Source organism: Balaenoptera borealis (assembly GCF_965194805.1).
Source record: "Balaenoptera borealis genome assembly, chromosome: X".
Lineage (NCBI taxonomy): Eukaryota > Metazoa > Chordata > Mammalia > Artiodactyla > Balaenopteridae > Balaenoptera > Balaenoptera borealis.
This window is the reverse complement of record NC_138881.1, coordinates 94,318,575-94,333,903: the sequence shown is the minus strand read 5'-3', so window position 1 is coordinate 94,333,903 and position 15,329 is coordinate 94,318,575. Positions and strand designations below refer to the sequence as shown.

General features: G+C 43.2%; 1 protein-coding gene across 2 annotated transcripts in view; it reads left to right on the top strand.

Annotated features, from left to right (window-relative positions):
* CAPN6 (calpain 6) overlaps nucleotides 1–14,699 on the top strand; it is a 49,527-nt gene extending 34,828 nt beyond the window's left edge. For both annotated transcript variants that reach the window (XM_082377725.1, XM_082377726.1), the window contains 10 exons: nucleotides 877–1,085; nucleotides 1,599–1,791; nucleotides 2,344–2,537; nucleotides 2,794–2,871; nucleotides 2,971–3,157; nucleotides 5,109–5,231; nucleotides 5,413–5,615; nucleotides 6,191–6,312; nucleotides 6,872–7,008; nucleotides 7,609–14,699. In XM_082377725.1, the coding sequence (XP_082233851.1) occupies nucleotides 877–1,085; nucleotides 1,599–1,791; nucleotides 2,344–2,537; nucleotides 2,794–2,871; nucleotides 2,971–3,157; nucleotides 5,109–5,231; nucleotides 5,413–5,615; nucleotides 6,191–6,312; nucleotides 6,872–7,008; nucleotides 7,609–7,791 (1,629 nt within the window). In that variant the 3' untranslated portion in view covers nucleotides 7,792–14,699. The remainder of the gene's footprint in view (nucleotides 1–876; nucleotides 1,086–1,598; nucleotides 1,792–2,343; nucleotides 2,538–2,793; nucleotides 2,872–2,970; nucleotides 3,158–5,108; nucleotides 5,232–5,412; nucleotides 5,616–6,190; nucleotides 6,313–6,871; nucleotides 7,009–7,608) is intronic.
* The last annotated feature ends 630 nt before the right edge of the window (nucleotides 14,700–15,329 follow it).

Here is a 15,329-nt window from a genome sequence, read left to right as displayed (position 1 = left end):
AGTTGAAAGAATTTTACAGTCAACACCCATTTACTCACCTAGATTCTACCATTAGCATTTTACTCCATTTGCTTTGTCACACATATTAGGTGATCTTTTGTCACTTGCAGTACTTTGACTCAGTAGCTCTGCATACTTGCATTCTCAGTACCTACTGGGGTAAAAAGCCACTGGGGGCCAGGAAGTCACTGACAGATATGAACAAAAGAAAAGGTGAGAAAGAACTAGATCCTTGAAAAGGTTCTAATAAGTTATGAGTACAAAAATTCCTTTGGCATTTAGGCAGAGTTCAAGGCAATGAAGTGTTGACCTGGGAAAAATTAGAGCATTTTCTTCAGAAAATAACAATTTTAGAAGATGAATGTGTAATTGTATTTAAAAAGGAGACTTTCCCAAATGTAATTTTATTCAAGGTGTGAATAAAATCTATAGTCTATAGAATCTGCACGAACTCTCTAGGATGGACCTTTAAAAACTGAAACCACAGGGGGCCTTGTGTTTTGATTGATTTTGCTTTTTAAAATGCCTTGTTTATGTGGTTAAATATGCAACCACGAATATGTTTGTGTAGACAGTCTCTCATGATCGAGTTTGTAGATTAACTGTGGTAAATAGTTTAACCCATAACTTGCTGCCCCCAGTCACCCTGTGTGTATTCAGGGCAAGCATGGTAATACTATCCTCAGCAAAACTGAACTGGGGGAGCAAAAATTGCAGGAAAAAATGCCCTACCAGGGACTTCCTACCTAGACCCAAACCAAATGTATTTGGTGTGCTTCCTGTTGCCACATGGGATTTGCCAGAAGTCAACTGTAATCTCAATATTTGGATATGGTCTGGTGAATAACAGTTGATTGAATGTTCTTATATTTCCAGACAATTCCCAACCATAAGGAACAGGAATGGGACCCTCGAAAACTAGATAAATATGCTGGGATATTTCGCTTCCGTTTCTGGCATTTTGGAGAATGGACCGAGGTGGTGATTGATGACTTGCTGCCCACCATCAATGGAGATCTCGTTTTCTCCTTCTCCACCTCCATGAATGAATTTTGGAATGCTCTGTTGGAGAAAGCTTATGCCAAGTAAGGAGGGGGGTTGGCTAGTCAGTGGTCAGGCTACACAAGGAAAGGAAGGTCACATTCATCCTTGGGAACTCATGCTCTCCCAGCTTAGCCTTGGGCTTTAAATTGGGTAGGATATCAGTCAGATCCAAGGCATTGCTTTGGACCTGGGAATGGCCCTCCATAATTCCAGATGAGAAAGAAATCAGCTGTTCCAGTTTCCATTAAACCCTTACTGCTCCCAGGTGCCCTCTTCCTGCTGCTGATCTACAGATCACATGGCATTATGGCCACAGATTTTCTCCTTGTCTAATATTTACCTGTAGAAAGAAGTTTCTGCGTGGACCGTCCTAGATCAACATAGCCTAAACCTAGAAATCTGACTATATTCTCAAACTATCTCTCATTTTGTACCTAGAGAAAAGCTAGCCGGTAAAGGCTGGCTGGGCAAGGACTGTTTTAACTTGGGGGAACAAGATGTCCTTGACCTGGAAAAATACTTTTACAAAGATAACTTTGCATATTTGCCCCCAGGCTGCTTGGCTGTTATGAAGCCCTCGATGGTCTGACCACTACTGATATCATCGTGGACTTCACTGGCACATTGGCTGAAACTGTTGACATGCAGAAGGGAAGATACACTGAGCTCGTTGAGGAGAAGTATAAGCTGTTTGGAGAACTGTACAAAACATTTACCAAAGGAGGTCTGATCTGTTGCTCCATTGAGGTTTGTACTCACCAAAACCACTCTTCGCTCACTTCTGGCAGAGGAGACCACGACATTTGGTGGAGAACATCACCCTTACCCTGGAGATCCAGGACAAGTCATTATGAAACTCAGAAAGCTAACAATAGGCGCTGAGCCCTGGCGCAGAGGCTAAGGAGCTTTAACCTATTATCCTTTTGTACCAGTCATCCCGCTGGAGGCCGATGTAGCATCCGAGCTGATGTAAATAGTCTCTGCTAAATTATCCCTCCTGCCTCTGCTCCTGGGTGTGGCGGTTATAGCTGTTTGCTCAAAGAATTAACCAACCCCAACAAATTTCAATGCTCTTCAATGTACTACCGTGGGTCATTTGAATTGTTTGAGTTGTTATATTAAATTCTTTATTTCCTTTCCTTGGCTTGCTTTGTATCAAGTTAGGTGGCAGGATCAAATTTCTATCTGCATAAGAGAACTAGTTTCAACCATACTTGGGTAAACCAATCAAGGAAGAGGAAGAGCCAAGCCTTGGATCTCCCAATTCTTGTGCCCTTATGTATCTTTCTTTGCTCTCAGTTTCCCAATCAGGAGGAACAAGAAGTTGAAACTGATTGGGGTCTACTGAAGGGCCATACGTACACCATGACTGATATTCGCAAGATCCGTCTTGGAGAAAGACTCGTGGAGGTCTTCAGTACTGAGAAGCTGTACATGATTCGTCTGAGGAACCCCTTGGGAAGACAAGAATGGAGTGGGCCCTGGAGTGAGATGTGAGTGGTTTTCCACTTTGATTGCTGCATCCGCAAAGCCCTATACGTTCTTCCAATCCCATCCCTCCAGACTGCTAGCGGGCTGTCAATGCTTAGTGACATCTGTGGGTCCTTCTCGGACATGGGGCCTGTGACTTAGCTGATGGTGAGACAAAGCTGTCCCAGTCCTCATGTATTCTGTTCCTTTGGCATCCTGCTTACTGTAGGAAGTCAATGGCAAACATAATGGCTTATCCCTTTGTTCATTTGCCTTTAGTTCTGAAGAGTGGCAGCAACTGACTGCAGCAGATCGCAAGAACCTGGGGCTTGTTATGTCTGATGATGGCGAGTTTTGGTGAGCAGAGGTTTTCTGTGCTAAAGGGAATTGGGGCTTCCACATGGAACTGCCGGGGTAGGTATTAAGTATCATCTTCATTTCTTTCCTTCCATTCAGGATGAGCCTGGAGGACTTTTGCCGCAACTTCCATGAACTGAATGTCTGCCGCAATGTGAACAACCCTATTTTTGGCCGCAAGGAGCTGGAATCGGTGGTGGGATGCTGGACTGTGGATGATGATCCCCTGATGAACCGTTCAGGAGGCTGCTATAACAACCGTGATACCTTCCTGCAGAATCCCCAGGTTTAAATCAAATGCTTTTTCTTTGCCTTCAAGTTATCAAGGCAATAGGAAGCCAGGTCTCACCTTGGAGTATTTCTTTGACATCACTTCTCCCATTTGCAGCTATTGTGTAATATTCATCAACCAAGATGCATAGGGATTGGCTCAGATGCCTGTAAAGCAGACTGTGTCTCTTTGCAGAGACGTGACTTGGTGACATTATCAAATCCAAGCCACCTCCTCTGGCTGCCTCTCTCCTGACCATATTGCTGGGTATGCTTTGACACTCCCTGCTTCCTTGTGATGGTCCCACATTAGAGAGAAAGGATCTGCTCCCTGACGTTTTCTCAATTCTTTTTCATTTCTTTACTGCCTAATTGCTCCCTTGGGTACACATTTACTATATGTGTCCTCTTTCTCATGCAGGTGATTCTTCTGAACCCCATCATCAGGCCTCCCTTTTCTCATCTAGAATACCAGGTCATTCTTCTCAGGATTTGAATCGCTACCCTGTCAATGACCCCGTTCCATCCATCTCCCATTACAGTGCTATTCCAGATGACACATTAGAGGTCAAGCCCAGGCACACCCCAAAGCAAAAAATCCAAACATCCAAAGCCTGAACCTGTAATAACCTTGATGGTTTTATCTGCAAACGTGCTGATGAGCTAACCCACAGGAGACAAGACTTCTGACTATATTGCAGCCTTACACATGAGTGTGTCTTTTCTTTCCATGAGCTTCATTGGCCAGCCATCTTGAAGGATACTAAAGCTGGTGGGCTGATTTACTTAACTCATAGTTTTCTCCATTCCTTCCACCTTAATTGTCCCTAAAGAAAAGAAAGCTCCTATTGCCGCCCCCCTTCATTTACAGCCCTGGAAATGCTTTAACTATCAGGAACATATACCAAACTGGGGAAATGGGCTTTTTGGCTTCACTGTTAGTGTCTGTGCAGGATGGACCGACGGGGGCCTCGTGAGCGCATGTTTCTGCATCTGTTTCCTGTTTCTTGGTGGGAGGGTTGGGGGAGAGAGAGAGAAATCTGATGCCTTTTAGTCTTACTTCCCAATGGCACCATGATTCCCCAGATGATGTTTGGGAAGTCTCTAGAACAGGCCTGCAGCATCCTTAAAATGGTGATAGCAAAGCATCGATTCACCAAGGAAATGGATCCGGCCCCTTCCACAAGTCACGCATCTGGGCTGGCAATAGGAAGCTAGCCTAGGGGAATGCTGCAGTGTCAGGTTAAGTCAAGCAAGGATGCTTTCTGTCTTTGTTGATTCTCAAATTTTCCTGTGTACAGCTTTTAAAAACAAGGGGACAGTTTATAAGATTTTTAAAAAATTAATTTATTTATTTTCGGCTGCATTGGGTCTTCGTTGCTGTGTGCGGGCTTTCTCTAGTTGCGGCGAGCGGGGGATACTCTTCGTTGCAGTGCGAGGGCTTCTCATTGTGGTGGCTTCTGTTGTTGTGGAGCACAGGCTCTAGGCACGTGGGCTTCAGTAGTTGTGGCACATGAGCTCAGTAGTTGTGGCTCGCGGGCTCTAGAGCGCAGGCTCAGTAGTTGTGGTACACGTGCCCAGTTGCTCCATGGCATGTGGGATCTTCCCAGACCAGGGCTTGAACCCGTGTCCCCTGCATTGGCAGGCAGATTCTTAACCACTGTGCCACCAGGGAAGCCCATAAGGCGACAATTTAAAAAAACCCAAGATCCTACCAAGAACTTATTAAAACAAAGCATACCCTCTTTGGCATCAAAGGCCTAGGTATGAAGTTGGCTCTCTCAACACATGCTGAATGCCATAGGGAGAAGCAAACATTAGGATCTGCATTTAGCAAGTCAATGGCAAAGCCCAGAACATAACCCAAGTCTCTGCTTCGCAAGGTAGAGTTTTCTTCCCTGAAATTTGAGCTGGCTCGTCTGAAACAGAAGTGCTAACTAAGCTCCTTGCTGGCCTCTTTCCCTTAGTACATCTTCACTGTGCCTGAGGATGGGCACAAGGTCATCATGTCTCTGCAGCAAAAGGACCTGCGCACTTACCGCCGCATGGGAAGACCCGACAATTACATCATCGGCTTTGAGCTCTTCAAGGTAAGAATGGGCCTTTGGAGCGGAGAGAATGATGGCAAACAGTGTCAAAATTAGGACAGCTTGGGGTTAGGGGAATTAAGAAAGGTCGAGGGATAAAGAAAGTAGAAGAGCTGGGATCTTCCAACGCAACAACTAGGATTTGAGTGCAATGGAGGAGCATCTCCTTCTCTTGCATTTCCAGGTGGAGATGAACCGCAAATTCCGCCTCCACCACCTGTACATCCAGGAGCGCGCAGGGACCTCCACTTATATTGACACGCGCACCGTGTTTCTGAGCAAGTACCTGAAGAAGGGCAACTACGTGCTTGTCCCAACTATGTTCCAGCATGGCCGCACCAGCGAGTTTCTCTTGAGAATCTTCTCTGAAGTGCCTGTCCAGCTCAGGTGCCGTGTCCTTGGCCAGCCCTGCCAACTCCCATTCTGTGCTTTGCCTCCAGTCCTAACCCTCTTGGCCCTCTTCCCCTAGGTGGACACTCAAAGGGACAACTTGTTCAAGTCAGATTTAACTGCAGTGATGGCAGGAGAAAGATTTCTCAAAGTGGTGTGGGTTGTGAGAAGTTCCCTGCGGAGGTCAGAGCTTCAGTGCTTTGAGCTGCCATTTAAGGAGAACAGGCCTATAGCCTAAGCTTTTCCACTTATATTTTATCTTCTGTTCTCTGGCTGACTCTCTCTTCTCTTAAACAGCTAGCACTCCTCACTGCTCCTCTATTATGTTCTGAGTGCTGGGTCACCAAAGCTACCTTTTCACCCCAGCCCTGCCTACTCTGATCTTTATCTGCTGGGCCTTAAAGCAAGGGGAAAGGAAAACATCCTCATAAAATATAAGCCATGTCTGAGGAGGAATGGGCTAGGTCACTTGGCATTTCATGTTTTTCAACAACAAGGTCTGCTTTGGCGAGCCTATCTCCTCATCAAAGGGCATTCGTCATGGATGACGTGTCTTCTTTTTGATGTTCCAGGGAGCTGACTCTGGACATGCCCAAGATGTCCTGCTGGAATCTGGCTCGTGGCTACCCCAAGGTTGTCACCCAGATCACAGTGCACAGTGCCGAGGGCCTGGAGAAGAAGTATGCCAATGAAAGTAAGAACTGCAGGGGTGTCTGGGAAAGCAAAATGCAGTTTCATTTATTGCATATATGGTTAGAAAAGATGGTCACAAATGATTCTCTCCAGTGGTGTTTTCCGTGTAGAAAAGTCAGAATGGCTGTCAACCGTGGTAGGAAAATGGGATATATATAAACAACAAGGTCCTACTGTATAGCACAGGGAACTATATTCAATATCCTGTGATAAACCACAATGGAAAAGAATATTTTAAAAAGAATGTATATGTGTATAACTGAATCACTGTGCTGTACAGCAGAAATTAACACCATGTTGTAAATCAACTATACTTCAATTTAAAAAAAGAGAAAATGGGATATAAAAGTCTTTGGGCAAGGGCCTATCTAATATTCATTTCTATATCCCTATATAAAGTATAGAAAAGAAAAGGGAAATAGGAACCAAAGTTCTAGGTCATTCTAGTACCCAGGTGTTATGCTAAAAGTCCCAGAATAGACTTAGTGAGATAGTTTCTTGACTATCTAGAAAGAGGACTTTTAATCACTGTGTTAAAAATAAATGTTACTTTGTTCCAGCTGTAAACCCATATTTGGTCATCAAGTGTGGAAAGGAGGAAGTCCGTTCTCCTGTCCAAAAGAATACTGTTCATGCCATTTTTGACACCCAGGCCATTTTCTACAGAAGGACCACTGACATTCCTATTATAGTGCAGGTAAGGATGTGAACAGGGACCCTCAGGTGGCTCATATTCAGTACCAGATACTGGATGATCCCAAGTGCCTCACACATGTCTAGGATACAGAGCAAGGCTTATCCTGGTTTTTTGTTTGTTTGTTTTGTACTCGAAGACACCTCCCACCAGGCACAATCACTCGCTTCCTTATGAATCTCCATCCTAAATCTCCTCTCCTCTGTTTCTTTCATTGTGGGCAGAAGCCCGCATGCTGGCAGATACACATGTTAACACAGGTACTGTAACTTCCCATGTGGGGAAGTATATGCCAGTTCACATGCCCCTCGCCCTGCTGCTCAGAATGGAGCACTGTGGTTTGGCTGTTTTTCTGACTTAATGCTTCTGACCAGCTGCCTTTCGGCGGCCATCTCATAGGTCAAGGTTGATTCTGAACTCTGGTGGCTTTTCGTCTCTACTCTTTGAGGTACTTTCCCCTTAGCCAGAGAGGTATCAGGAAATACAGTCTCTTGATTTTTAAACAGACCTTTCAAAGCCCGGCATTAGGTTCTAGATGCCACTCGGCAAAGTCCGATGTTACAGAGGGTTGCTCATCTTCACTTTCTTGACTTGTCTCTCCAGGTCTGGAACAGACGAAAGTTCTGTGATCAGTTCTTGGGGCAGGTTACTCTGGATGCTGACCCCAGTGACTGCCGTGATCTGAAGTCCCTGTACCTGCGTAAGAAGGGTGGCCCAACTGCCAAAGTTAAACAAGGCCACATCAGCTTCAAGGTTATTTCCAGTGATGATCTCACTGAGCTCTAAATCTCCAGCTCCAGGGAATCCTGACAGAGCTTTCCCATCCTTTTATTTTCTGTCAGATGCTAGATCTTATCTAGGATTCATAATCTTTTGAAAGAAAGAAATTCACAGTAATTAATTTTTCCTTTCTTCTGATAAGTTCCCCATACCTCCCGATCCGAGTAGCGTAAGTAGCTACATAACCTATATACCTCCAGCAGCTGGACAGGGGGAGGTGACAGTCCTATCTGGAGATCAGACAGATGTTGGCCAAGGAAAGATCTCTGGGGCTTCCGGGGGTGAGATTCATGCAGGACAACGAAAACAGCCTGGATTCCCTACCGATGTCTTAGCTGTTTTCAGGTGCCCAAAACGTCTCCGCTGTAGGGCACGTTGAGGAAGGGGGAGGGGTGATCAAGGCCAAGCAGGTCTAGCCTGACATCCCAGCTCCTGACTGAACACTACAGGTGTCCCAGCAGCCTTTTACCCAGCAGCCGGAGCCTGTTTATACATCCCCAGCCTTTACCGCCGGCACCGCCATCACCACCACCACCACCAACCACCACCTCCGGAAAGTGTAGTCCTGCCCTGACCCAAGTCACCCCCCACGGTAGGTTTTACCTTCATGTTGAGGAAGCTTCCTAGGTGCTTAATCAAGAGCTGGAATTCCGTGAGGCTCAGACAGTGGGAAGGGCCCGAGCTCCAGCTCCATGGAAGCCAGCTGTGTGCCACAAGAGGGAAAAGTGGAAGAAGCTGCAGTGGGAGACAAAGCCTCGGTCCCCCACGCATCCACACACACCTACACTCACACACGCGCACATGGGCGCGCACGAACTACCGTTCAGGCAGTCAGCGGGCAAGAGGAAGGACGAATAAGGACCACGCAGGATAAAAGGACGAGAGACTCCATCCCGGCATAGTCCAGCCAGTTTGGGGCCCCTGACTGCAAATGTGAAACCTCCTGCTGCTGCTAGGTTTACAAACAAGCCCGTTGTCCTGTGCCTCCTAATATCATTGGTACTGAAGACCCCATCTGGGGGGCTTGAGACCCCTCAGGCTTTTCTCCCAGTTGGGACCGTTCACTCCCTGGGGGTGTTTGTTTGCCCTCTTGTTTTTTCAGTCCTTCTATAGAAATTTCTCTAGAGTCAGTCATTCTGAAATGTTCCTCCTCTATCAACATTCTACCCCTCCTTCAAGGCCCAGCATAAATGCCACCTCCTCCATGAAGCCCTTCCCCATCCCCCAAGCTCCACCTCCTAGAATATTTCAACGCTTCTGCAATGATGAATAAAATGACCTAGTTGTAGTATACTTAGTCTAGTCCAGCACGCGATCATTTAAAAAATTATTTTGTAGTTCTCTTAGCTCGCTCCTTTTCCTACCATGTTTTTCAGTCTAACTTCCGCAGTGCCTTCACCACACTGCCTTACATAATCCAAACCACAATAAAGTTCACGTTTAATAAATTGACCAGTCTTGACTTAATTTGGTGGCACAGGAGAGATGGTAAGAGTGGCCGTCTGCTGAGACTCGTTTGCGAGCGGTTAGAGGTCGGGGTGGGAGGAGGGGTACTTCCTGCAACCGGAGCCCAGGCTTAAGTCTGATGGATGCAGAGGCCTTGGCTGTATTCATCCAGGTGGGGAAGGGGCTGGTAGAATGGAGAGGGGGTCCTTTTCTAGTCCATATTTAGGGGTATTTGTGTGATATCAGGGGTTACATGATTTTGAAACCCCTCTGAGATTGGACTCAAGGCCAAAGCAGCAGTGGCCAGATCGTTCAAGGGCAGGCCTTCCAACAGGAGACAATACCAACTCCTCCCTCCCACCATATCCCTGAGAGCAGAACGGATGTGAAGACTTCATTCACTTGCTTCCACACTTAATTTGTCATCTGCCCATTTTAGGGTTAGGCTAGGCGGGAAACTCCTCTCCTTTTTCCTTGAGCTCTTCCTCCTGACCAGATAGGATGCCCAGACAGGGGAGGCATATCCAAGCTCAGCAGGACTGACCTCAAGCACAGTCCTCATTCCCTGACCCGGCAATACTAAGCCAGAACACACTAGAGATGACATCTTAAAGACAGGCATTTAGATGTGGTAGAGCTTTTGCAGAAATGAAGTCTCTGATACAGATAATGTAATTGTTCTATATGGTCACCAGATGGCACTATGATATTATGATTAAGCTCAGATGCTCTACCACTTTTTAAGGATGAGAAATTTTTTCCCCAAATAAGAATAAAGACACAGACGTAGAGAATGGACTTGAGGACACGGGGAGGGGGAAGGGTAAGCTGGGACGAAGTGAGAGAGTGGCATGGACATATATACACTACCGAATGTAAAACCGATAGCTAGTGGGAAGCAGCCGCATAGCACAGGGAGATCAGCTCGGTGCTTTGTGACCACCTAGAGGGGTGGGATAGGGAGGGTGGGAGGGAGACGCAAGAGGGAGGGGATATGGGGATATATGTATACATATGGCTGATTCACTTTGTTGTACAGCAGAAACTGACACAACATTGTAAAGCAATTCTACTCCAATAAAGATGTAAAAAAAAAAGGCAGAAAAGAAAAAGAACTAACACGTTTTTGATTGTCTGCTATGTGTCAGACTCCATGCTCAATGCTTTATATATGTAATCTCATTTTAATTCACATAACAACCATATGAAGTGTTGTTATTATCTCTGTTTTCCAAAAATAAGGAAATGAAGGAACAGAGAGGATAAATAACATTTATCACACTTATAACAGAGAGGATAAATAACATTTAGCACACATATCAGAGAGGATAAATAACACATAAATAAGTAACAACTCAAGGTTGTTAGTAATCATATAATGATTATTAATCAGATAATAATGTCTATTCGACTCCTAAACCTTGAACTTTTCCATAAAAATATGCTGTCCCCCAGAAAGCGGTAACATCTTCCCTCCATCTGTACCAGCTGTGTATCCATAATACTGTACCAAGAACTGTGCAAATACCAAATGTTTCTCTCAGAATCTTTACCTCTCTAACTTGCATACTCATGCGTATATGTACGTATGCACACATATAATGTGTCAGTAGACTTGGTCTTCCCAAAAGGAATCCAGTGCACTAATACGTATCAATATGTATTATTTGATAACAACATAAATGACTCTCAAAATAATTATGCTGGCTGAAAGAAGGCAGAAAAAAAGGGTGCATCCTGCCTAGTTCTGTTCACATAAAACCTCGAAAGTGCGAACTACTCTGTAGCGACATAAAATTTCTCATTGGTTGCCTGGGGAGGTGGGGAGGGGAGAGAGGAAAGAAATACAAAGTGACCAGAGGAACGTTTGGGGAGTAATGATTAGGTTCATAATTTTGGAACTATTGTGTATCTTAGTTGTCTCGTTGGTTACACGACTGTATGCATTTCTCAAAACTCAACTGAATTTTACTATAAATAAATTTTTAAGAAGTGAAGCCTTATAACCACTTTACCATCCCCTTCTAATCTTTTAAAGTTTCATAGTTATTATATCTGAATAGATTAAAAATTCCTCCAGACAATGTTATAATGTTTTCTTTCAACAGTCCTACATATTTTAAAGAACTGAAGGGGAGGAAAATAGTATTTTATATTTACTATTTCTGTTTTGCATCTTTATTCCTGAAGTTCCAAGATTCTCTTTGGTATCATTTATATTCACCCTGAAGAACTCCCTTTAGCATTTCTTTTAGAGCTGTTGATGAATTCTCTTAGTTTTTCTTCATCTGAGAATATCTTATTTTGCTTTCATTCCTGAAGAATATTTTTGCTGGATATAGAATTCAGGTTTAAGCGATTTAAAGACATTATTCCTTTCTCTTCTGCCCTCTGTGGTTTCTGATGAGAAATCCACAGTATTCAAATTCTTGTTTTATATATATTATGTTTCATTTTGCTCTATCTTCTTGCAAAATTTTTCTTTATCTTTAGTGTTCAGCAGTACTATTATCTGTCTAGGAGTGATTTTCTTTATGTTTATACAGTTTGGAGTTCACTGAGTTCTTGAATGTGTAAATATATGTCTTTAATCAAATTTTGGGAAGTTTTCAGTAATTATTTATTCAAAAATTACTTACTGCACCAATTCCTTTTTCTGTTCCCTCTGGACCTTTAGTGACATGACTGTTAGACATTTTTATATTGCCCCAGAGATCTTGGAAGCTTTGTTCATAATTTAATTTTAATTAAAAAAAATCTACATGGAGTGAATGATTTGATAGAAATAAGCACAGAGAACTGTTAGACACCAAGGAGGTACACCCAATCCCTGGGGTCAGGGAAAGCTTTCTGAAAGAGGTGATGTCTAAGCCGAAACCTGATGGATGAATACAATTGGCCAAATGAAGGAGGGAGGGACCAACAGTGACAAGCAGTGAGAATGACGTGTGCAAGTGCAGGGACTTGCAAGGGAGCATGGACTGTTTGGAGAAAAACAATTCGTTACGGTTGAAACATATGGTGCCAATGTGGGAATGATGAAAGATGACGTTCAAGCAGTAAACGGAACGAATCATGAGAGGTCTTATATTTCAGGATAGGCATTTTTGACTTAACCAATCCTGAGGACAATTGGAGAAAAACAAAAAAAAGTTTTTAATGTGAATGGAGTTTCTTTTTCTTCTTTTTTGCTTTTCTGAATTTTCTCATGTTTCTATAATGGACATGTATCATTTTTTATTATAACAGCTTTAGTAAAAATATAATTCACATATCATACAACTCACCAATTTAAAGTGTACAATTCAATGGTTTTTGGTTTATTTACAGAGTTGAGCAACCGTTACCACAATCAATTTTAGAACAATTACATCACTTCCAAAAAGAAACCCTGTACTCCCCACTTCCTCCTAATCCCCTTCTCCTCCACTTTAGGAAACCACTAATCTACTTTCTGTGTCTATGGATTTGCCTATTCTGGACATTTCATGTAAATAGGGTTATACAAAGTGTGGCTTTTTGTGTTTGGCTTCTTTTATTTAGCACAATATTTTCAAGGTTCATCTATACTGTAGCATGGATCAGTACTTCATTTCTTTTTATCTCCAGATAATATTCCATCGTATGGACATACCACATTTTATTTATTCATTCACCAGTTGATGGAAATTTGGGTTGCTTCCCCTTTTTGGCTATTGTGAATAATGCTGCTGTGAACATTTGTGTACACGTTTTTGTGGGGACATATATTTTCAATTCTCTTGGGTATGTATCTACGAGTGGAATTGCTGGATCACACAGTAACTGTATGCTTAACTGTTTGAGTAACTGACAGATTGTGTTCTAAAGCAGCTGCACCATTTTGCATTCCCACCAGCAGTGTATAAAGTTTCCAATTTCTCCACATCCTTGCCAATACTTGCTATTATCTGTCTTCTTAATTATTTCCATCCTAGTGGGTGTGAAGTTGATATCTCATTGTGGTTTTGATTTGCATTTCTCTAATGGCTAAGAATGTTGAGCATCTTTTTATGTGCTTATTGGCCATTTGTACATCTTTTTTTGAAAAATGTCTATTCAAATCCTATGTCCATTTTTAATTGGGTTGTCTTTTTATTATTGAGTTATAGTTTCTCTTTATATATTCTGGATCTAATTCATTTAATAGATACGTGATTTGCAAATATTTCCTCCCATTCTGTGGGTTGTCTTTTCTATTTCTTGATGGTGTTCTTTGAAGCAAAAAAGTTTTTAATTTTGGTGATGTCCAATGTATCTATTTTTGTATCTTTTGTTGTTTATGGTTTTGGTGTGATATCTAAGGAACCACTGTCTAATCGAATGTCACAAGATTTATGCCTATGTCCTCGTCTAAGAGTTTTGTAGTGTCAGCTCTTTCATGTAGATTTTTGACCCATTTTGAGTTAATTTTTGTATGTTGATGTATGGCAAGGGTCCAAATTCATCCTTTTGCGTGGGGATATCCAGTTGTCCTAGCACCATTTCTTGAAAAGACTATTCTTTCCACCATTGTATAGTTTTGGCACTCTTACTGAAAGCCAGTTGACCACAAATGTATGGGTTTATTTCTGAGCTCTCAATTCTATTCCACTGATCTATAAGTCTGTCTTTATGCCAATACTAGACTGTCTTGACTACTGTAGTTCTGTAGTAAGTTTTGAAATCAGGAATGGGAGACCTCCAATTTTGTACTTCCATTTCAAAATTGTTTTGGCTATTCTGGCTCTCTTGCACTTCCATATAAATTTTAGGGTAAGCTTGTAATGTCTGCAAAGAGCCAGCTGGTATTTTGTCAAGGATTGCTTTGAATGTGTAGATCAAATTGGGTAATATTGCCATCTAACAGTGTTAAATAACATTTAATTTAACAACATCAAAATGAACATGGAGCATGCATTACTTTTTAGATAAAAGTAAAACTAATATTATTTGTTTATAAAATGGTGCACTAACCCCATTTAAGGCCCCCTCTCAGCAAGTGCCCCATCTCCCTCTTGTGTTGTTTCTAACTGGTCCTTTAGAAACAGAAACAAAGACCTTGCTATTAGAACTGGGGCATATCAAAAAGAGGCAGTTCTGACCCTAAGAATTCTTGGTTTTGTAGACTCACTGTTGTATAGTCCCATGCTGTGCAAGGGTAGAGGAAAACTATCATTTATCAAGAGCATATTGGGGGCTTCCCTGGTGGCGCAGTGGTTGAGAATCTGCCTGCTAATGCAGGGGACACGGGTTCGAGCCCTGGTCTGGGAAGATCCCACATGCCACAGAGCGGCTAGGCCCATGAGCCACAATTACTGAGCCTGTGCGTCTGGAACCTGTGCTCCGAAAAAAGAGAGGCCGCGATAGTGAGAGGCCCGCGCACCGTGATGAAGAGTGGCCCCCGCTTGCCACAACTGGAGAGAGCCCTCGCGCAGAAATGAAGACCCAACACAGCCATAAATAAATAAATAAATAAATTTTTAATAAAAAAGAGCATATTGTTTGCCAAGTCCAGTGCCCTGCATTTTCCCACAACATGGTCTCATTCGATCTTTACAGTGACATTTTACATGGGTATAACAATTCCAGTTTTACAGATGATGAAGTGAAAGCCTGGGGAGGTTAAGAAATTGGATCAAACTCATAGGGCTATTAGGTGGCAGAGGTGGGGTTTGAAACAAAGTTGTTCTAACTCCAGAGCCTCTGATAGTCCCACTGCTCCCATGCCCTGAGACCACTGAGAGTATGAAAACATCTGTCCAAACCCCTTTTAACCCTGCTTCCCAGACCTAGCAGAGGGGTCTCACCTCCTTTCTCTGGACCTTCTTAGGCTGTTGAGTTGCTCTCACATTCTCCTTACAGATGTCGAGGGTCACAAGGGAAGTCTGTAGTCTGTGCCAGGGTTCTTATCCCAGCTAACCGGGACTCTGGCACAGTACATCTCTCCAGAGGAGCTCTGCCCAGAGATGGGCATTGTCTTTTGTCCCAGGGCTGGACTTATAGACAAACCAACAACACTCATACTTTTGGATTTTAGTGTAGATCTCTCACCTGGTAAAACCTTTGGGATAAAGGTCTCAGTGACAATTGTGTAAAGA